Source organism: Gambusia affinis, linkage group LG18 (genome assembly GCF_019740435.1).
Source record: "Gambusia affinis linkage group LG18, SWU_Gaff_1.0, whole genome shotgun sequence".
In the NCBI taxonomy this organism is placed as follows: domain Eukaryota; kingdom Metazoa; phylum Chordata; class Actinopteri; order Cyprinodontiformes; family Poeciliidae; genus Gambusia; species Gambusia affinis.
Window position 1 is genome coordinate 678,876 of NC_057885.1, and position 21,693 is coordinate 700,568.

The following is a 21,693-nucleotide window of genomic DNA, read 5'->3' on the forward strand; positions in this document are numbered from 1 at the left end:
AAACGTCGCTCGAACAGCTTGTGTCGTCGTTTAAAATTGGCAGGGGAAGAAACTTTATTCAAATTTTTTGTGAGTGTGCAAAAACAAAAACAAACAAATAAAGCTCAAACAAAAGTGGACCTGATGACAATACAATGGCCCCCAAAACATACATTTAGATACACCAATGGCTGGCTGAGATATAAGAAATGGGAAATCCCAAAATGGCTTCTTTGAATCACTGTAGGAAAAAACCCTCAAACATTTTTCAGCTTGAAATAAGGAAACACACAATGTCAGATGCTTCTTGTTAGATGCTTCTTACTAAATCTGAGTTTTCCTTCTGCTAAAAAAAACCAAACCAAAAACACATATTTGTTTGTATTTTGTGTCATGAGTTTTAGTGTTTAAGTGAAATTAAATCACCTCTTTCTCATAAAAATGCGGCCAAATTCTGAAAGAAAACCTTTAAACACCGTCAATAAAAAGAGTTGGCTGCGGGATACACACGTTAAATGCAACACGGTTCCTGATTGGTCGGTTTAATGCTCCTAATTTAACCAAGTGATGCTTTCTAGTACGTGACGCCGAATGTGATGTTGTGTTTAAGCAGATTCGTTTGTATAGTGCCAGAGAAGGTTTAAACATCTGTTTTTCATCACCGCGTCTCCGCTGCTGCGTGCATCTATTAAAACGCTAAAAACAGCCGCTTCCCTCTTGTCGCTACCTTAAATAATGCTTCTTGCGGCTTCGTGGGAGTCGCCTCTTTTCGCAGCCCGCTTGTCACCACCCCATCCCGTCGAGGGGAGGTGGGGGCTCCGCTGCTTTGTACTCTTTATCTCGGCCTCCGCCTCCACCCTCCCTGCGCCACACGCTTCAGAGAGCGGCGCACAGAAAGTTTAGCTCGCACGCCACCCACACATCATCTTTGTAGACACCCCCCTCCTCTCTTTTACCGAGACTGCTATGATTTAAGCAGCAAATTCTCAGCTAGTTTGTAAGTGTTGAAATTAATGGTGCTGTACATGAGATGGAGAGGGGATTAAAACGGGAGACTGTGACTGGATGAATAATGCACCACCGTTGATGATTTATGCATGAGCGTGCGTTGGTGCGGAGGTTTTCCAGCGGCTATTTGCTGCGTTACAACAAAGAGTAAATTCAGGATGAACCAGGGTTTAGTAGTGAGTGGTTTGGTTTCCTTTTGTTCCCAGGCGTCCTCAAACAAATATGTGCATTTTTAAAAATACTTCCATGGAGTCATTTCTGATGTTTTAAGTGACTGTTTGCTTCCAGTTAATTTTGATGCAGGTTTTCTAGTATCAGGGTATGTGAAAAAAATAAAAAAATAAAATTAAAAACACTGGTATGTAACTTCTAAATCAGCAGGAACAAACTGCACTGTGTAACAATACTGCATTACTGCGCCAGTGGTTGGGGTGGTGTGTGTATGTTGATGCATAAATTCATGCTTCCTACGCGCTGGGGAGCATTTAGGATTTGATTTGAATATTTCTCATGTCTGGGTACATGTGGGGAAAAAAAAAAACTTAACCAGAGTTTGGAGAACTATTTGTACTTCTTCCCCTATTATTTACATGATAAATATCCAGAAATAAAGAAAAACTGATCCGACTACTGCCGGGTTGCTATCCATCTCAAACTTGATTGTGCTGGAGAAGAGAGGAAATTAGCCTAGAAAATATGTATAAATCCTAAATCAATTCAATATAAATTTGGACTTGTATTGAAAAAGATGTTTATGTCATCATCTGACCTCACAAAGGTTGTTACAAAGAAGAATCAGATCATAGTTGTGGAGTTTTCCTGTGGACTGAAGATGCTACTTAGCTTAATACTCGTAAATACAGCCAAGGTGGTGTGGGAATACCACTAATGTTGGTTATTTAAAAAGCTAATTCAATATTTTTTTAAATCCTAAAAGGAGGGAAAAAAGCCTCCCAGGACAGTAAAGTAGAGGGATATTTCAGCTTTTGCCTGTATTTGTAACCATGTGGTTTTATCGTTGCTAACATTGATTTCATGTAGGAAAAACAGACGTATTTAAAGCATTGTGATGATGAAAAACTCAATGGTTGTTCAAAAGCATTTTGACTCAATTTCAAAGTCAATGACAGCGTCTTTAAAATAATCATCGTGGTGAGATTAAAAAGTTTGTTTTATTCCTTCACTGCCAAGAAAATCTAAATTCCCAAATTTACCCTATCTGTAAATTCAAAATATATTCAAAATAATAGTCTCTAATTAATTTAGCATCTGATTGGCAGCCAAAACAAAAAGTCGTTAACTGGATATATATATGGACACATTATGTGGTGAAAACAAATTCCCCGTATTGTCCCCATTTCTTACTCGCCAGTTAAAGCCAGTCAGCCTAGAGGTGTCTGGGATATTAATAGAGTAAAATAGCACATAGATCATCTATAAGCTAACCGTAAATAAACCCTCCTGCTAATTAGTGAAGGTGGTTAGTGTAACTTTGGACCGAATGATTAATTCATGCGTGCTGCAGCGCTGACCCGGCTGTTATGTAATGATGCTGCGAATGAGGGGTGAACATCGAACAGGCTGTTCTGGAAGGATTTCATAGGTACAGCAAATAAATTAATAAACACTGTTGTTGTACTCACAAAAACGGCCTCATGTGTGGGAGTTAAACTAGTGAACACCATCTTTGGTTTTCACCTTGAAGAGAAAACAAAAGACAGAAAGACTTTTCTTTTAACATTTGGTGCTTTAATTTGGGATTCTCTAATAGTATCAGCGCTTAGAGCTGGTTTGGAAACGGAGATTAGAAGCAATCTTTCTGAAAGTCCGAGCTGGAAACGTCTTTTTATGCAGGCATCAAGAACTCGGTTCAAGCGTGTGGGAATGCAAATTCGAAACCATCAGCATGTGGGGATTTTAGCTTCTGCCGCATCGGTACATTCGTTGGCATTCTTGATGAAAACGCTACCTGATTGACCCGTGAATCAAGTGTGCGGAGTGTGATGTCTTTGGCTTCCTGGAAGACAAGATGGCTCCTATTTGCAAATGCAGCAATCAAGCGTTCTCGCCTGCAACGCGTCTTTGATTGCAATCAGAACCAGAGAATTGAGCCCCGAAGAAACGACAACAAAGCCGATCAAATCAGACAAATCAAACCCTGATTTTTCAGCTGTTTTCCTCAAAAGTGATTTTGTTCTAATGGACGAAGTTGTTTACACAATCCCAATGGACTGTGCTGGATTAGCTGGTGTCTATTTCGTCTTTATCTGTAATTTTTCAGGCAGAAAAATGTCTCGGAGCACAAAAAAGTACAATTAGATGCAGGTTTCTCTACTAGAGAAAAACATTTTGTTGCACGATGAGACATAACTGAAAGGGTTTACATCTGATTTCTATTATTTTTGCTTAACATTCTTTATACAAGACTGGATAAGTTGCATGTGAAAACAGTAAAGGAGGCAGAAAAGAGAAAGTTATGCTGATTGTTATTGATTGAAAGGCAGATGAACTTGACACTGGGTTGCTAAGTTATTCTAGAAAATGATTTTCTTCAGGCAGTTTGGATCCTGCTCTTCTTCACTCTTCTTCACCAGACTTTGGGATCTTCATATCCCAACCAAATGCAAAGTAAGGATCATCTGAGAAAAGGACTTTGGACCTTAACACAACGGGTCTATTTAAAAATGCTTTTTATATTTTTTAAAATTCTGAAATATTTTAATTTTCTAAAAGATAGATCTTGGTTTTTGATTAGCTTTGTGCCATAATGATCGATGCTAACAGGGGGAAACTCTTGAAATGTATCCCAGTGTGTGTTTTAATGAGTCTTAATGAGTTTTGCTTCTTGGCTTGACATGAACATATTTTATAAATAATTATTTCTTCCTTTCTATAAGCTCTCTAAATGAGTAAGTTTTGAACACAGCTTGATTGTTAGAAATAAGAAAACTTTCTTGTGCCAGCTTTGAGTCTTGGTGACTGATTGTTTTTCTCCCTTTTGCCACCTAACGGTAATTGTTAGTGGGCTCTATGACGGACGGCCATGTTGCCATTTTGAGGTCATTCCTGTCCTGTTCAGGTCTCCAAAATCGCAATATCTGAAATTTTTAGAATTTGTCACAGAAGGGTTTTGGATAAATGGCCATTTTCTCATTTGATCCGTTTAATAAGTCTCTTAGAGTGATGTTATTCAGTTTGATTGATGCCCAGAAGACATTACAGCTGAGTGCATAACTTACCAAAGCCATTTTTTAACACCCAGCATGACGCCTGATTGGCCTAAGCAGCAACACAAACATCAGTGTGTGTGCTAACGCATCTCGGCCATCTTTTACTCAAGGGACGCTGAACCTTAAGCAAGTCCAACCGAGCCATTAATAATCGTCTGCACCTGTTCGTAGTCCAAGCAGAATCCAGTGTGTCAATACTGTCCTCTTCCCATTAATCCCCATTAGGACCGCAGCCAGTAAAGGCCAGCTCTAAGCAGCATATTGATATTATATTAAACCTGGAGCTCTGTGGCGTCTGCAGGAAGACAGTCTGCAGAGTTTCACACTCTGTGTTTGGCTGAGCTGACCTCGTTTCGTGTCTCGGGGATCGTCTGACCGACCGTATTTACGACGCGTTGTAGTGACGTTTGCGTTTTGTTTTTGGTGGCAAATAATTTCCAAAATCGTTCCTCCTGAAGATTTAGGTTGTAGATTTATTGTTGAGTTTTTTGTTTTGGGGTTTTGTTTGAGCTGCTGTCGTGGATTTGTTTAAAAAAAAAGAAAAAAAAAAGAGCTGATTAACTTGTCTCCAGATTAAGGTCAACTATAGTTACAGAATCAGGTGGCGTGTGCCTCTCCTATATGTCAGAGAGAAGAAGAGAGGGATTTTCATTTGTTGAAACCAAAGGTCAGCTCTGATTGAATTCTCTGAGGGGTGGAGAAAAGGGCAACGGCAAAAAATACAAAATAATAATAATAAAAAAAAAAAACTGCTCCTGATAGAAAGCCTGAAAATGAAGCGCTCAACTCATAATCTGATGAACTCGGAGCTTTCAGCGCTGCGTGTCCTCTTTGTTTTCTATCCAGTCGTTAAGGCTTAAGTCTGACTTGTAAACTCCTTTTTGGAGAAGCGGAGGTGAAATTTGTGCTAGTCTCGGAGACATACGTTACTGAGCGGGCCTCATAGGCCTGAGAGTGTTAAAAAAAAAGAAACCAGCCATTTTTGTTTCCCCATAAACCATTGATCACTCGCTGAGAGGATTTCCAACAGAAGCTCAGAAACTCTCAGAGTGGGAGGGTTTTTAATATCGTATTCCCGAACACGCAAACGCTTCTCCGAATGTCACGTTGACGGACGTCCTTTTGCTCCTCTGTCTCCCAAAACCTTTCAACATCTCCCTGCTCCTCCTCGGTCCTCCTCAGGTAGCCTCTCTGTGAGGGAGGTGGCTGCGCTGCTGCGGCAGGAAACGCTGCAGCTCCTGAAGAACGAGTGTGGAGGCCTCCAGACGCTGCTCAAGAACAACCACCAAGTCTTCAAAGGTACTTTTAGGGCGAAAACCTTCTCTTGATGTTAATGCAACTTTTATAAAAAATATGTACATATATAATATTATTTTTTTTTTTCATATTTTTTAAAACTGTCACAAGATGTTAAGAGAGAGATGATTTGTGAACTATTATTGCCGAAAAAACCCAAATGCACGGCTCCCGACCAAAAGCAACCAATCAGAGCCAGGAGGACGGTCAATGCTGCTCGTTGTGCTAATGGCGGAGAAACGACTCCAAATTTGAAATGATAAACTACATACATGTTTTTTTTTAATAACGATTCTGTTATTGTTGATATTGTTCTAGGTCTTTGGGGTGGGGAGGGCGCGAAATATTTTGGTTACTTTCTCTTATGGTGTGTTGACACCAAACGCTTTTTGAGTGTCAGGCGGATCTGGTTTACGTTCCTAGTCTTGGTGTGAACGCACCATTAAGAACTCTGTTTAAGTTGCATCTAAGCCCCTCTACAGCTCAGTGTATTACTTTTACTGTAATGGGTTTTAAAAAGGTGTGAAGTCCAGTTTGTAGATGCACAGAGTTTTAAACTGTTTAGAAACAGCTAAAGTTGTTCAAAAGAAATTTAAAAGAACATGCCCAATACGCTAAAATGCGCTGTAGTGTTATTCCTCATCGTTTTGCATATTTCAAACTCCTGTAATCTGAGCTGGAGTATTTTCCCGTCTCGTCTCCTCCTCGCCTCATGTAACGATGGTTCAGCTGTAAATTTTGAGCCTGACCTCTTACTGTCTACAGAAAACACACCAGCTGTTTCCTCCTGGGCATCTGGGAGAACTCGTCTGCTGTTTAGGAACGTTCTGGAGTCGTATTTTATTTTGAAAGGCCGTAAATCTGCCTGTCTCATCCTTTTTCCTTTCTTTTTAAAAAATTTTTATTCAGTGGAAGGAGGAACGGTCCGCATCAGAGACTGGAGGGACGGGACGGAAAGCCAGAGGAGGCCCGCCGTACCCGGTGCCCTAAAAACTCGTCTCTGCTGGTTTCATGCACACCACCCTCAAGGCTGCCCCCTGCAGGAGCAAAACTGCACCTTCGCCCATGGACTGGATGACCTTCGACCTTCAACAAGGCCTCTAAAGAAGCTTAAGATCTTTTGACAGGACTAGTGTCAACATTAGTGGAATTGGAAATGCTGAACAATTTTCAAGTTAAAGTCTGTTTAGTTAATTACATAAAATAAATTACAAAATGGTTCTATTGGGACTTAAAGTTAGCTTTCGTTGGTTTAATAAAATCATTTCCATTATGTTTTTTTTAATAAGTACACTTCAGGAGTGTTTGAACACAACATGCAGCTTAAAGGTTATCAGCTTTATGCTCTTATCATTCAGCGCACGGAGCGGCTTCTCCAACTTTTTTCATCCGCGTTCAAACTTTGAAAGCCGCCTCCGTACCGTCAGCAGTCACGTCCGGGCTTCGCCTGGACTTTTTATTCACCTCAGACGTGTACTTTGAGGTTCACAGACAGGGCGGCGGCTAAAGGCCGCGCCGCATTTGAACAAAGTAAATGTTAGCGCCATGAATTATTTGTTGGCAGGAGCCGAGGGGTGAGCCGCGTGTCGTCCCCTCTCGACGGGCGCTCGCCGCCGGTTCTCTTTCTCCGCGCGGCTCAAATGTCAGCGACGGTGCGAACGCTTCCCGGTGTCTGCGGCAGGGAGCCGCTCTGTTTGCTTATGCGACAGAAATTACCCAGATCACTGATACAAAGAGCTCCAACTTTATCTGTAGGACATTGGAGGTCCAAACTGAGACAGATTTAGCATTTCAAAGCAAACCGTATCTTGCTCAGCTCAATCTAAAACAAGAGAAATATGTATTCTCCCAGTAAGGCTTATCAAGCTCTCTGCAGCAGAAATACTTTGGGATAGATAGGTTGAAGTACTGCAGACGGATTTACAAAAGTATTTCCCTGAATTATAGCAGAACATTAGATAATCGGAGGCAAAACTTTAAAACTTTAAACCGTAACTAGGCCATCCCAGCCCTGAATCAGTAGAAAGGGTTGAAACTAACATTTTATTCTTCCTTTTCTCATGCAATTCTAGATAACAAGATGGATTCTTTCTAGAGCATCTTGTATTTATTCCCATCCAATCTTTCTACAAGCACTGAGCCGCCTCACTGCATGAGTAGGATTCAGTTATACTGATTCTTTTTTTTGTTTTGTTTTCTGGTGCAGAAAAAACCCAAACAACATAAATTAACAACAGGAGGTGTTGTTAATAATCAAGTCTGAGCTGCTGCAACATCCAATTATGTTAGAATCAGAAGGCGGTTCTCCTCCTCCATTATTTCATCCGCTTTGTTCAGTGGCACACATGATAATGCAGCCTCCACCGTGCTTAACAGTCGGTTCAATGTTTGGTTTGAAAACCTGGACTCTTTCAAACGTTTCTGTTGTGATTATGGCCAAGTAGCTCAATGTTTTCCTCATTGACTATGAAACTCCAGAAGGCGTTTGACTTGTTCAGCTGCAGGTTGGGGTTGAACCTGCAGGTTGGGGTTGAACCTGCAGCTGGCCGTCTCAGTCCGTGGTAACGTCACCATCTGGGTCATAAGCTGGCTTCACTGCGGATGTTGACATTTTGTTTCTGCCGTTTCCCTGAACATCCAAACAACGGAGAGAAACCTGGATAACAGCAGACAACCTTTCCACTTGCTGTAACTCCATCATGATTTCATCAGCCAGATTTTTTTATTTATTTTTTTATCAGCAATGGAAAAGCAGAGACCTTAGGAAAGCTTTAATGCATGAAGTAATAATGATGAGAAATATTTTCTGTGATCTTTAGCTCTTTGGACATAAATTACCCGACTTTAACTGTGAGCCGAATCGATGTCGTCATGGTTTCAGAATCGGTGCCTCTTCTTTGGTACATTCACAGTTATGTTTGCTTCCTAATAGCCTGTTTAAATCAAGTCACAACTATTATTTCTGGAAGCAGATATTCCTTCTGCTCCAGGCAGTGTTGTAGTCAAGACCACCTAACGCGAGACCAAGACAAGACCAAGACCAGAGTGTATGGAGACCGAGACCAAGTCAAGACCAAGACCAGCGCCCCGCGCTACATGACACAGTAAAATGTGAAATATGATCAAAATTGCTAATCAAATTGATCTGAAAGATTCACATTCCCATAAAAACACCTAGATATTAAATACTTAGAGCTGAAATAAATTGAACCAGTAATGTAATACAACACTGGCTCCGGGCCTGGAGAGGCCAATCATCGACCCAGTGCCCCAGATTTATCCGCAGAAGGTTCTGACGTCGCTGAAGAGCAGAGGTGCTCTGGTCATTTTCCTCCAGCCCTTCTGATTTACGTCGCTCCCTCCGAACGCGCCCCGTTTCTGCTTCCCAGATTAAAAACAGAACCACCCACTCTGTATTCCCACACGGGGAGTCTCCCTGGTCTGCATGTAAACGAATCACATGAGCTCCGTGGCTCACCCATCCGAAGAATGCTGCGCTGTGCCAATAACGACGACAACAACAGAAAGGGAAACGTTTCCCAGCACATTACGAGTTCTTCCATCTGCCAGCGGCCACAGCTGCAGTTTGTCGAAGAATTCGGTCTAATAGAAACGTCAAAATCTGGGGAATTTCAGGAAAAAGGGAGTGAAAACACAGAAACGTCGGCATTTTAAACACAAATAACATCATCGAGCTAGATCCCGCTAAGGAATTGTGACAGCAGTTAAAATGTATCATGTTTTGGTTTCTTTAATTGTGTTTTTCAGGGGCTAGAATTTGATCAAATGTCATTTTAAGATTTATTTACCTGACTTACCAAACAGCTATTTGGCACATAAATAGCATTTATTAGTTGCAGTGGAAATTTGATCACCATCCAGCTGTTTTAATCATCAATTATTGATCAGACTATAGACAGAGGCAAGTTTAGGCAAGTCTAATAAAATGGCTTAAATTGTATTTTCACTTTTCTTTCCCGTTTTAAACAGTAACAGAGAAATTAACTTCTCTGCCTCATTACTTTCACTTCCCAGATAAACAGGAAATCATGGGTTTCTATTAAAAGTTCCTTTAATCAATGCACATATATAGGATAAATAAAAAAATGTAATAAGTAAATTTGATTTCTCTAAAAGGGCAAAAAGTCAGAAAGCCCTTTCCAGTAAAAACAGGCAAAAAAATCTCAACCTGGTCGATTTAAAAAAACAAAAAAAAAAACTGCATAAAAGTAAAACTTTAGCTACATTCATTCTAGGAGAATGATTAATTATGATAAATAATTATGTGGTGTGATTTTGAGTGTTGTGCAAAAGTGGTTTAGAAACTAAAAAGAAAAGCCAATAATCAGTCAAAGCAATAAATAAATCAATAATACAATGTACAATTGCCTGCTGAATAAATGTTTTTTGAATTTTATTTTAATTTCTAAACTTGAAGTTCGCTGCATAAATAAAGATCATAAGCATGAGGGAGCAGTAAACATGGAGGCATTTGTGATTAGGAACATGTGACGGAAGGAACCGCACAAGTCTGGTATGTTTTGTTGGTTTTAAAAAAAATAAATAAAATTTAATCTTTGAAACTTTGCCTTTTAGTTTTTTGTACTTGCTGTAACATCAAAAGCCCATTTGGGATACAAATAAATCTGAATCTGCTCTGCAAAATCGTGTCCCTGTTTCTGTGTCAAAACTATGAGAACCGTGTCAACAAATGGTTTCCTTAAAAAGTGGGACAGCTTGATGCCGCGCCGGGGACATATTTCTCCCACATCTGCTGCTTCACATGTTTTATTTTTGTCCAATGTTTGGGCAGAAAATCGTATCCATATATAGGTCTACGTCTGCTCCCCTCCGGCGTCTTTGGACCTTGTCCATCAGTGCCGGGAATAAATGAGGCGACGGTAAACGCGCATGAAACGGAGGAAAGGAGAACGTTTTAAGACCAGATTACTCAACGTGTCTGAAATCTGGGTCAGGGGAGAAATGGCTGCATCTGTCTGCTCAAACCAACAACTTTTCCTGGCGTTCGCCTCCATGCTTTATTCATTGTGACACCGCTGGGCTCCGTGTAACACAGCCTCTTCAAGACATTCTCCAGGAACAGAAGTTTCCCCGAGAAAAGAAAACCGTGTCGGTCCTCCTGACACTGACAGCTGTCACAGCCATGAATTCTGCTGACTGACGCTGCCTCAGAAAACCGGCTTTCTTCCCCTCACTTTTATCATATCGCTGCATTTTCTACTTAGACGGGTGTTTGGGTAGCGCTGACATTTGCGCTCATGGAGAACCGAGACGATAACGGAGTGCTGAAGACGTATTTACGCCGCGACTTTTTCCAATTTAATTGGGATTCTACGTGACAGACCAACACAATCTGGTTTTCAGATTTCCTTGCCAGTGAAAATCTAAAACGGGAACTAGTGTCAAACAGTTGGTTTCTTGTAAATGAAGTCTGCCTGTATGATTTCATCTCAGCATTAGGAAAGAGGCCCATGAGCTCTCTGGAGGAGCTGCAGAGCTTCACAGCTCAGGTGGTGAAGTCATAGCAGTTTTGAATAAGATGAGATCAAAATGTTGCTTTTTGACCTTCATGCCAAACACGGCGCAACACAGCGTCCTCACAGCGAAACATGGTAGTGGTCTGTCATGCTGTGGGAGAGAGCTTTACTTCAGCACAGCGTAAATTAGTTTAGATCAGTCCTGGAGGAAAACCTGCTTGAGGCTCATCTTCTAGCAGGAAAGCAACTCTGCACAAACAGCCAGTGCTACTGTAAAAATAATTTAGATGAATTAGATTAGAATGTGTAAAAGTAGCCAAAGTCCAGACCCGAATTCAACTGATAATTTCTGCTAAGACTTGAAAGTTGTCGTTAGAAAATGCTCTCCATCCAATCCGACAGAGTTTAAGATAAATTTTGAAGACCACTGACCAAAAACGTTGGTCTCTACACCTGGAAAGATGGAAGGGAAATACTCCACATGCAGAGAAAGATAGAAAAAAAACCCCTGTTAAAACCAAGTGTCACAAATGTTAGATGAGAAAACCCAATTATATACAAAAAAAATGTACGTCCTCTTGATATTATTTCAAGGCATCACGCCATTGATAAAGGTCTCCTCTGTGTGGAGTAGTTGGATCTGCCCTCCGCTCCCACTGTGAGGAGGAGGAGGAGGAGGAGGAGGAAGAGGAGGAGGAGGAGGGGGTGTTTGTTGGAAAATGTTCCGTTTGACATTTTCTCATTGAACACGCTCTTCATTTGAAATTTTAAAAAGTTGAGCGTCGTGTAATGCCACGGGGTGAAGCTGCCAGGCGCGGGTGGCCCCAGTTCAGAGCCCAGATCTGGAAATATGTGATCCACACATCTGCTGTGCCACGGCGTTCAATCAGCTCACCAACAGATTCACATGCAGTTCAAATCAGGGCGCAGCTATAGAGCATCCGCGCACATGCAACATCCTGCGAGTTTGTCTGAATTATGAAACTTTCCTTAGTTCAAGTGTTTGACTGTGAACTCAGACCAGGGGGGTAATAAGATAAACACTTCATGCTGGTTTAGCTTCACTGTCACATCGGTAACATTTGGCTAAGACAAGTGGAATTTGTCTTATTGACTCAGTGGACCACCTCGCAGCACAGCCACAGGTTCAGTTTCCACTGCGTCGTCAGTCAGAAGGTGTTACAAATTCACAGCTTTAAAGGCGGTGGTTCTACCTCGACCTGGGGGGGAGAAATATTTATATAACTCCAAAACAACCCCCACAAATTCACACTTTCTAGGAAGGGCGCAAATTATACTCTTGACTGATACGTGAGTCACCGTTAACAATGAATGAGTCACACGTGTAAATGCTGAGGTACCAGCAGCTGAGTCCTCTGGGTTACCTGGTAACAAGTGTTGGGATGCAGAGGAGCTGCATCCTGCAGAGGCGACCTTTTCTATACGGATGGAATTAAATCACCCAGTTTGTTTACATTTGCAGTTCAAATATTGGCAACACTGAAATGATGTGCAGAAAATGCTTAGAATGATCTAATATTGTAAAAATTGGAAATATTTTACAATAGGAAATGATCTTTTACAAACAGGTTTCTATTATATCAATCTAACAAACATTTTTAGAAAGTATTCTTTATGCCTTTATGTCAAAGTGTTGAGGATTTTTTATTTTTTTAATCGTGAATTTATGGCTTCCTGTGGCCATTTTGTCAAGAGATCATGGCGTTTAAGTAAAGCAGTAGCTGATCATCTTGATAGGAAATGGTGAAATTACACAAACTATTCCTTTAAATAGACATTTCCATTTTTAAAACTGACCAACAAAACTACTCAAAAGAGTAGATTACCAACACACCCAGCGAGTGGAACGGTTAAGATAAAATAAAAAAAAAACTCAAAAGAGTGGCACCTAGTGCTTCCCAAGTTTCCACAATCTTTACTTTTTTTTTTTTTAAAGCAAACGCTACATATTTATTAAAGATAAATAAATAAGACAAAACACAAATCATCGTCAAGATGGACTGTTTTCAAAATCTCTAAATTCTCTGCGCTGATTTTGTTAAAAATGATTTCACTTAACCAACTTTCTGTCTTATTTTGATACCTCATCGCTTTTCAGGCAGTCCATGCAGAACTCAGTGACAGCAACAGTCAGTGCAGCAGCCAGACGGGCCCACAGCATCACAGAGCCTCTGCTGTACTGAACGGTAGACGCGTTTCGTCTCAACATGTTCATCCTTTGTTCCACTCCACATCCATCTGGAGAGATTTTCCAGCCGCTTACTCAAGATAGCATGTAGTAAATCCCCCAGTAGTTGTCATGGAGACGTGTTTTCTCTTGTGATGTTTGGACATAAAGCAGTTTCTCTGATCTGAGGAACAGTAATTTATTTGAGCATCTACGAATACAAATACCCTCACATGCATCTACTTTTACGCTGTTGGATTATTTCAACCAGGGGATCGATAACTGCTGTTATCTGCATAAACTACTGCATTTATATTATGCATTTCTAAAATAACAAATGATAAACAAAACAAAATAAAAAGTGTGATCGCCCAGGATTACTCTAATATCTGCTTCAGTCTAACGATAGAAGATCTGACTTTTCATTTCACTCCCCTGAGAAAAAAAGTACATCAGGTTTTTTTAAGCCTGTGTCAAGCAGAAATGAGTCAATATAACTGACTCATTGACATGACACCTTTCACCAATTATTCTGAAGATTGCTGAAGTGCTGTCAGCCTGCTGTCCTCGTGCGGCAACACGACTTGCCTTCACAAGCTAAATGAACGAGGGAGAGAAAAATAAAAAAAGAAAATTAATTTGACCAGCGTAAGAGCAGCGGCAGCAGCCTTAATGCCAACTGAGAATAGGAGTAAGGACAAAGACAGACCTGGGAGACGGTGCCGTTGCCATGGGCGACAGGCCAACGTGACCCAGATGACACAAAAGCAGCTGCGTCTACAGGGCCGCTGTGTTTTGACAGCCACACTTAGTTTGTTCTGATACGATCAGGAGAAAGCCACTGATGCTACAGTGAGCAGATGTGTGTTGTCAATTAAAGGCCTGCAGCCCCCTGATTTAACGCCGGGGAGGCCGGGTCCAGGCGCACAGCTGACTGCCATTAGCTCAGACCGCACCGAAATGCCACGCAACTGAAAACACGCATCTTCTAGAAGCAGAGCAAGAAAGAAAACAAGAAAAACTCCCACAAAGAGCTTAAAACCTGCAGAGCGGAGCTGCAATCAAGCAAAACAGAGACTTTTCCAGTCCTGTCACTGTGGCTGGTATTTAGATGGATGTTGGCCTAAATGTGTTTTCATAACATTATCTTCATAAATCCTAAATAAATGATGTATGCTTTGTGCAAAAGGGTAACAAGGCAGCAATTTAGGTCACGGTTGTCCCCAGCTAATTTTAAAATAGTAACAGACTGTTGTGCAACTCCAAAACTTTGCTGCTGCAGAGTTAGTGAAGATAAACATCCAGCCGTGCTCCTGCTACGCCCACTTCATTTTGTCCAGTTATGTTCCAGCTGTGAGGCCGCAGAGCTACTGGCCAGTGAAACACAACGCAGAGATCTTTCTTTTCCCTCACTTTAGCATGAAAAAAAAAACAACAACCAAAAACAGAAAAATAAAAGATTTTTTTAAAGTGTTGAGGAAGATATTTGAATCCAATTTCAAGTGCAAAGTTAATCTAAAAAAAGGAAGTGAAGTGTATGGAGGATTGTGGTTTTGTACATTTGTGTCAACCAAAACACTGTGGTTCTACAAGCTGTTCTCAGTTTTCCAATGACTTTTAAATATCTTTGTGATTTTCATGTTAGCAGCTGATTTGATGACAAAAGGCCTCGCTGAAGATTGGTATTTAATCTACCCCACATGTTCACAATCAAAGCCAGCATTTGGTTTTCCGTTTTCTCCCTCCGCCGGGTCGTGTTTTGACAGGAACGTTTGGTGGTCCTTGCTTCGCTTTCAGACGTCGTCTTTCTTCCCTCGGAGGGAACAAACGGGTGACATCATCTGAAAATAGAACGGGCGAATCAATCCTAACCCTTACGCCTAATTAAAGATTAACGAGAAATTGCTGGTTTTTGTGGAGGGTTCTCAAAGCTTTGCTTTACGGTCCTGATTGGAGTTATACAACACTCGTTAATACTGAATATGTCCCGCTGAAAAGTAATGACATCTGTCAGAGCGGGAGAATGAGTCTGGACACGGCAGGATGCGATATTTGAACCTGATGTTCTACTAGCATATTGATTAATTGGTGCTTCAGATCTTCCTAATCTATTAAATCAGAGCTAGTTCAGCTGAATTAATGATGAGCTCAACTTGGAAAGGCCTGAGCAGTTTATCGTCTCTGTTTGAAGCACTGAAATGAGAATCTTGATTTTTTTTTTAATCCAGTAAAAGTAAATTATGTCAGCGTCTGATATTAGAAGCTCTTGAACGTATGCAATTCATTTATTTTTCATAGTAAATGATACAGCTGTCTAAAAACATTTTTCAAAATAAAATACTTAATGTTGGTTGAGTTACACATAAAGCCCATTTTATTCTCCTAAATATATGAGTGGGTCCGACTCACGAAGAGAAATCTGAACATAGGATATTTGAATGAGAGCAGACATTTTGAGACGTTTTGCTTTCAAATAAGAAACGTAAGTAAAATTCCCCCATATGCGACCATTTCTTTTCAGTGTTGTCTTGTTTTCCTCGTGCTGCATTTTGAATTCGGATGTAAGTGTCACACAACTGAAAACATGGCGACAGTGAAGAAAATCTTGACCAATCTACCAACAACGGTGCTCAGATATGTAGCACCAGCAATGTCAACGAATCTCACAGAGAAACATAAACAATCTTAGAACTTTCACAGCAATGAGTCTTTGGAGTTTTGAGCAGCTTTGTTTCTAACTTCCTGTTGGAATCAGCTGTACTGCAGTACTAATGCTGGCATACATATGAAAACCATAACAGTGCAGCTTGTGGAAAATATCAGAGTACATCCTGCTGCTTGATCCTGCAGACCCATCAATTTTAAGTAGCACTCTTACAATAATACTCTTTTACCTACAAGATATTGTAGGTAAAAGCATCTTGAGGAAATAGAGGATCTTCCTCTCTTTACACTTAGAGAATAATCCCTTTGTTTTTGTTGTGGCTTACATGTTACGCTTCCAGTGAGTTAACATCTCTTAGCTCAAACTCTCCTCTTTTCTGCTTTTACCACATTATTGTTTTCATATGTCCTAAGTTGCTGCTGTTCCCATTTTCTTCTCATCTAAAATTAATTTCTTCAGGCAATAAGCCCATAGTCCAAAGAGGTCAAAGAAAAAGACAAAGGCTATGCCGATAAAGGAGCCCAGCATCTTTAGAATCCCCATATTATGTTTTTAAATATCTTACACAGTTGGGATTAGTTAAAAGTTATATAATCATATCCTCCCCCATGTCGCCTTTTTAAAATCACACTGTTATTTATGGACTACATGAGAAACTGTAGACACACATGAAAAATCACACTTGAGGATTTCTTCGTACTAACACTAACTTAGTTGTGGCAACTTATCCTCGAAGTACGTTTCCCATGATGCTGATGTCAATGATGGGGAACATTTTCTCAGTACTTATTTTCATGTTTTTAATTTACACCCTTGTTTTACACCCAACACATTAATTTAAATGTTCTCCTTGCACCCTTTGAAGGGGCAGCAATGTGTGTTTTCTAGCAGCGTAGTGCCATTTTATAGCAGCTATTTGCTGCTGCTAGTCTGGTGGAGCTGAGTGGGGGAGTTTCATGGGAGGAGTGCTCTGTGAGACAGAAGCTCAGTGGCTTGGAAACTTCAGGTCAAAGGAGGAGCTATGCATCAGAAAGAGGAGAAGCTGCATCTCACAAAGAGGAGATGCTGCTTCTCAAAAAGAGGAGGAGCTACAATGCAAAAAGATGAGGTGCTACGTCTTAAGAAGAGGAGAAGCTGCATCTCAAACAGAGGAGGTGCTGCACCTCAAAAAGGGAGGAGCTGCGCCTCAAAAAGAGGAGGAGCTACGTCTCAAAAGGGGAGGAGCTACGTCTCACAAAGAGGAGGGGCTATGTCTCAAAAAGAGGAGGAGCTACGTCTCACAAAGAGGAGGAGCTACTACTCAAAAAGAGGAGGAGCTACGTCTCACAAAGAGGAGGAGCTACTACTCAAAAAGAGGAGGAGCTACGTGTCAAACCAATGAGGAGCTATGCCTCAAAAGGAGGAGGGGCTAGAACTCAAAAAGAGGAGGAGCTACATCACAAAAGGAGGAGTTGCTGTGCCTTGGTCCTGCTAGGCGTTTTGCATAGCTGAATTGTTCCCATGGTGATTAATGCAACACTCCAGGTGTGTTTTTGATTAGGGAATAACATTACAACATGACGTAAAGTTCAACAAGTCAATTTTATGTAATGCTGCCTCTGTAAATCTTTAAAGGTTTCATGCTTGTATGATTTGGCAGCAGCAGAAAACATAATGTGGATGTCCCAACACAGTGCAGGGTCACTATTTCCCTGCTAAGGCCTTCGTGATTCATCCACCTTACTTAGCATGAGTCACCACTGTGTGGTCCGCACCTTTGAGAGCATCCAAGCCTGAAATATGTCTTGACAAATGGCTAGAGCAGATGTTTATAGAGACAGCCTATTCTGGGGGAGTTTTTTTTTCCTTTTTGAAGTCGATTCAAATGGTTAGCAAAGGATGTTTAGAACCGATGCTCTTTGAGATGGAAAGATGGATCAAATGGCTACTTTTAAGAGTTTGGGCCTGTTTCTGTTTTTCATGCCTCATCAAGAAAAATGAAAAAAGCTGAGGAGTAAATGAGTCACTGAATGGACTTAGCGGTGTTTACTATGACCAAAAGGCACAAGGGGATAAGGTAGTGAAAAATAAGCCCTGTGCTACCAAAACTATTCACTCGTCATCCTCCAGTTCATGGAATTCAGTGATCCATTCGCTTTTATGTCCACAGGTGGATAGGAACCAGCACCAGGCTGCTTCTGCAAACATTGTGAAAGAACCTGTCGCTCTCAGGTGCTCAGAGCATTCCAGCATGGCACCATGGCACGATGCCATCTGTGCAAGAACGGCAGTCGTAAAAGAGGAAGCGACTGGGAATGACAGTAACTCAGCCACAAAAATGGTAGGATAAGTAACTGCAGACCTCCAGCCTTCATTTGGGCTTCAGATTAACTCACTGACAGGAACAGCACTCACCTGACTGCACTCTGTGAAGTTTGGAGCAGAGGGGATTATGGTGTGGGGGTGTTTTTCAGAAGTTGGCCTCTGATTTTGTGGGGGAATAACTCCTAATGATTCAGTATGCCAAGATATTTTGGATCATTTCAGGCCCCGTACTTTATGGGAACCGTTTTGGAGATTCAGCGGTAACATCTTATTTATTCTTAATGTCCAAGCCAAAGGAACAAAGGAGAATTCGATTGCAGTTGAAACTTGCGGCTCAGGATTTGCAGATTTTACATGGAACGTAACTCCAAACCATTTGTGTTTTTTATAGAACATTTGAATTTTGAAAGAAAATGTAGCTTGGGAAGCTGAAATATCTATGATACTGGAAAAAGCTGGGAGTTGTAGAGCAGTCGATCCAGGGTGCCATTCATTTTCTATGTCACTGATTGGCTAAATTACCAAGGGCCAAGAGGAAGGAGACTGCAGATATCACATTCTCCTGTAATTGTGAGTAAAGTAGTCATCTTGTGATTGGAAGGTTGTTGGTTTGATTCCCGCTTCCTCCTGCCACATGTCGATGTGCCCATAGGGAAGGCACTTGGCCCCAAATTACCTATTGATTTGTGTATCGGTGCATAAACGTGAGTGCGAATGGGTGAATGTGACTCTAGTGTAAAGCAGTTCAGTTGTCAAGATTATTGGAAAAGTGTTATATAAGTTCAGTCCATTTATTTTATAATTGAATTTTTGTTTTACAAGCAGTCTCATAACAAAACTGTGACAAATTGCTGGTGCTGTTTCTCTTCCGTTTCCCATTTTTAAGCCAGTCTTCACCCTATGAACTCTTATTGGAGCTGCAGACTTAATACTTCATCTTTGGATGCCATGATGTTGTGATTCCAGAGGTTGTGATGTAATCACTCTCTGGCACATTGTGTCTGTTTTCTCAATTATCCTTTACTTACCTTTGGACATGGAAAAGAGTAATGCCATTGGGAGCTACAAACCCAAACACAACCAAATGGGGTACAGTTTAAAAATATCGAACAATATTAGCTTATCTAAACTGACTGCCTGTTTATGCAGCGCCACAATAACCCTGGAGAGCAGCTTGCCACCATTGTTAAAGATCTTGGCTGTTCATAACTGCTCCCTTTAGTAGGTCTGCTAAGCAGTGTTTTCTTCAGCAGCACGTTTTTATGAGGCTCTTTTCCCAGTTTGCAGCAGAAACCGTAATGCGCCTTCACGAGCCAGTTGGCCTGCCCTGTCTGCCCACCGGAGCTTCGACTGGCTTCAAAGCCCTCCTGTCACCTAATGATAGTGAACGCTGTGCGCCTGCTTGGTGTGCCGTGGAGGCTCACTGTCACTCCATTCAACTCGGACTCAGGTTACAGTCTGAGCTAGTGCCGCCCTACAATAGCCACAATTTTCCTGGATCACTCCTCTGTCTGCCGGTTTCTGTCTGCGACCATGAACCTTCAGCCGTTATGATGTGTGTCTCACCATATGGTCCAAATCAAGGGAATGCTCTTAAAATCCAAGTCAAACACTCGAGGGAGCAGAATGTCTCAGCGCTAAACTGCTGTGCAAGTCATCGAAATGTTCATTTGCGAAGGAATCTGCCTCGAAAGCTTCATAAAGAAAATCTTTGACTGAATGAAAAGGATGGATTAAGAAATCGATAAGTGGGCGAGGCATTCCCCACTGGGTCATCAATAAAACACCAAAGGAGTCCTTTTCAAATGTGTCCTGAGTGGGCCAGAGCAATCTTTTTTCCTTTCTATCCCTTGCCCCTGCTATCTCGCTGTCCCCTCCTTTTGGTGTCCAGATGAAAGAGGGCTCAATGTGAACAAAGCAAGCAATTTGGCAGCGCTTTGGTCACCTGCTGTGACAGAAGCCACTCTGTTTACTCGTGTGGATCAAAGTAGGGGCCATCCGAGGGCGGAAAAGGCCGCCAAGACACGGAGACATTAGGGCGGCATGCCAAGATTAAATGCATGCTAATAATTTAACAAATCCGATGAACTATTGTCATGCAAACCAACTGGAAATAATAATAATTAAAAAAAACATAACTTACATGTACATTAACTGCAACTTTGCAAAGCAGCATTTAATGGAGGCTTTATAGTTTGGTTTAATTTCAATAGGAAGCTCCACGTGTGTCTCTGCGCTGCCAGAGATGGTGCGATAAAGACTCAGACTCAGGCGCTGCTATGGGAACATGACTCATTCTAAGTCTTCCTGCTCTACCTGTGGCAGCTGCGCGCTGCTTCATGAAAGCTATTTCATGCTCCTTTTGTTTGCCAACCCACACCGCCGAGCCTCAATTTTCAATAACATATCATATCAGATGGCAGTATCTGCACAAAGAAGCTACCCACAGCTAAAAAAGCTTCTACTGGCAGCTTCTTCTTTTTTTTTTTTAAGCCACAGGAGGTTTATGAGGATGATTTGTGCCCTTTATTACATGAATGTGAGCACGAACACAAACAGACTGTGCTGAATCAGTCAATCAGTGTTTATATTAGGCTGCTGCTGTGTAAGCAGCAGCTTGAGAGAGACTTTTTATTTGCAGTATGATTTTGCTGTATTTTCTCTCAAATCATAAACCAGTTAGAAACCAGTGATCCAGTTAATTATTAGATAGCATTGTGCTTTATGCATTATGCTTGCATGTGTGCGTAGCTCAGTCTGCAATGTCTGTAGGTAACCCAGGGTTTTAAATGTAACACTGAGCAAAAGTTTTGAATCGTCTGCAATTTTTCCACATTTCTTGTGGTTTTCGTTTTTCCATGGCTACCTTTGCAGCTCATTTTCCGTCCAGTTGCTGTAGAAGATAACTATCGGTTAAATGTTGTTATTTTTATGCTTGTTAAACCTTTAACTCAGACTTATGAATTGGTCAATCATATATCAACATTTAATATTGAGACAGATAGGGATGAGAATTGTCCACTTAAAGCAGAAGGTATTAAACTTTGAGTGACAGTAATAAAACTTAACATCTAAAGTAGAGCCAAAATCAGTTTATGAGGGCTATTCTGGATTTAAATATGGCTGCCAAACAGCATTCCTTCACGATTAATTAGCACACCCAGTAAAGATTTTTACTACAGCAGCATAATCGCACACAGAAAAATGTGAGACTTTCTTTTGTTTTCCTTACCTTCTCCCTCACTGAATGCCAGACAAGCCAGTTACGGTTTTTCTAAACTTTTTCATTATTTATGTAACTGTAGATGTGGGTAATTCATAAAATGAAGAACATTGTGGAAAACCCTGAGCACAATCTTCCTAACGTCATAAGAATGTGATACAGCAGCAGAATGATTTCATGAACATGAACAATATAAGTTACAACAACAATTCATTTCTTTTTGGATTAATGAAGTATTTTTTAATTGATTCGACTTTTAGGTGACCATCCGTTGCCCCCCGTTACAACCTCTACCTTTAAAA

The 21,693-nt window shown here is 41.0% G+C and overlaps 1 protein-coding gene across 1 annotated transcript in view; it reads left to right on the forward strand.

Annotated features, from left to right (window-relative positions):
• The window catches only part of trmt44 (tRNA methyltransferase 44 homolog), a 13,459-nt gene extending 6,673 nt beyond the window's left edge, over window positions 1-6,786 (forward strand). Inside the window, exons 10-11 of the mRNA XM_044097067.1 lie at window positions 5,400-5,516; window positions 6,423-6,786. Of these exons, the coding sequence (XP_043953002.1) occupies window positions 5,400-5,516; window positions 6,423-6,637 (332 nt within the window). The 3' untranslated portion in view covers window positions 6,638-6,786. The remainder of the gene's footprint in view (window positions 1-5,399; window positions 5,517-6,422) is intronic.
• The last annotated feature ends 14,907 nt before the right edge of the window (window positions 6,787-21,693 follow it).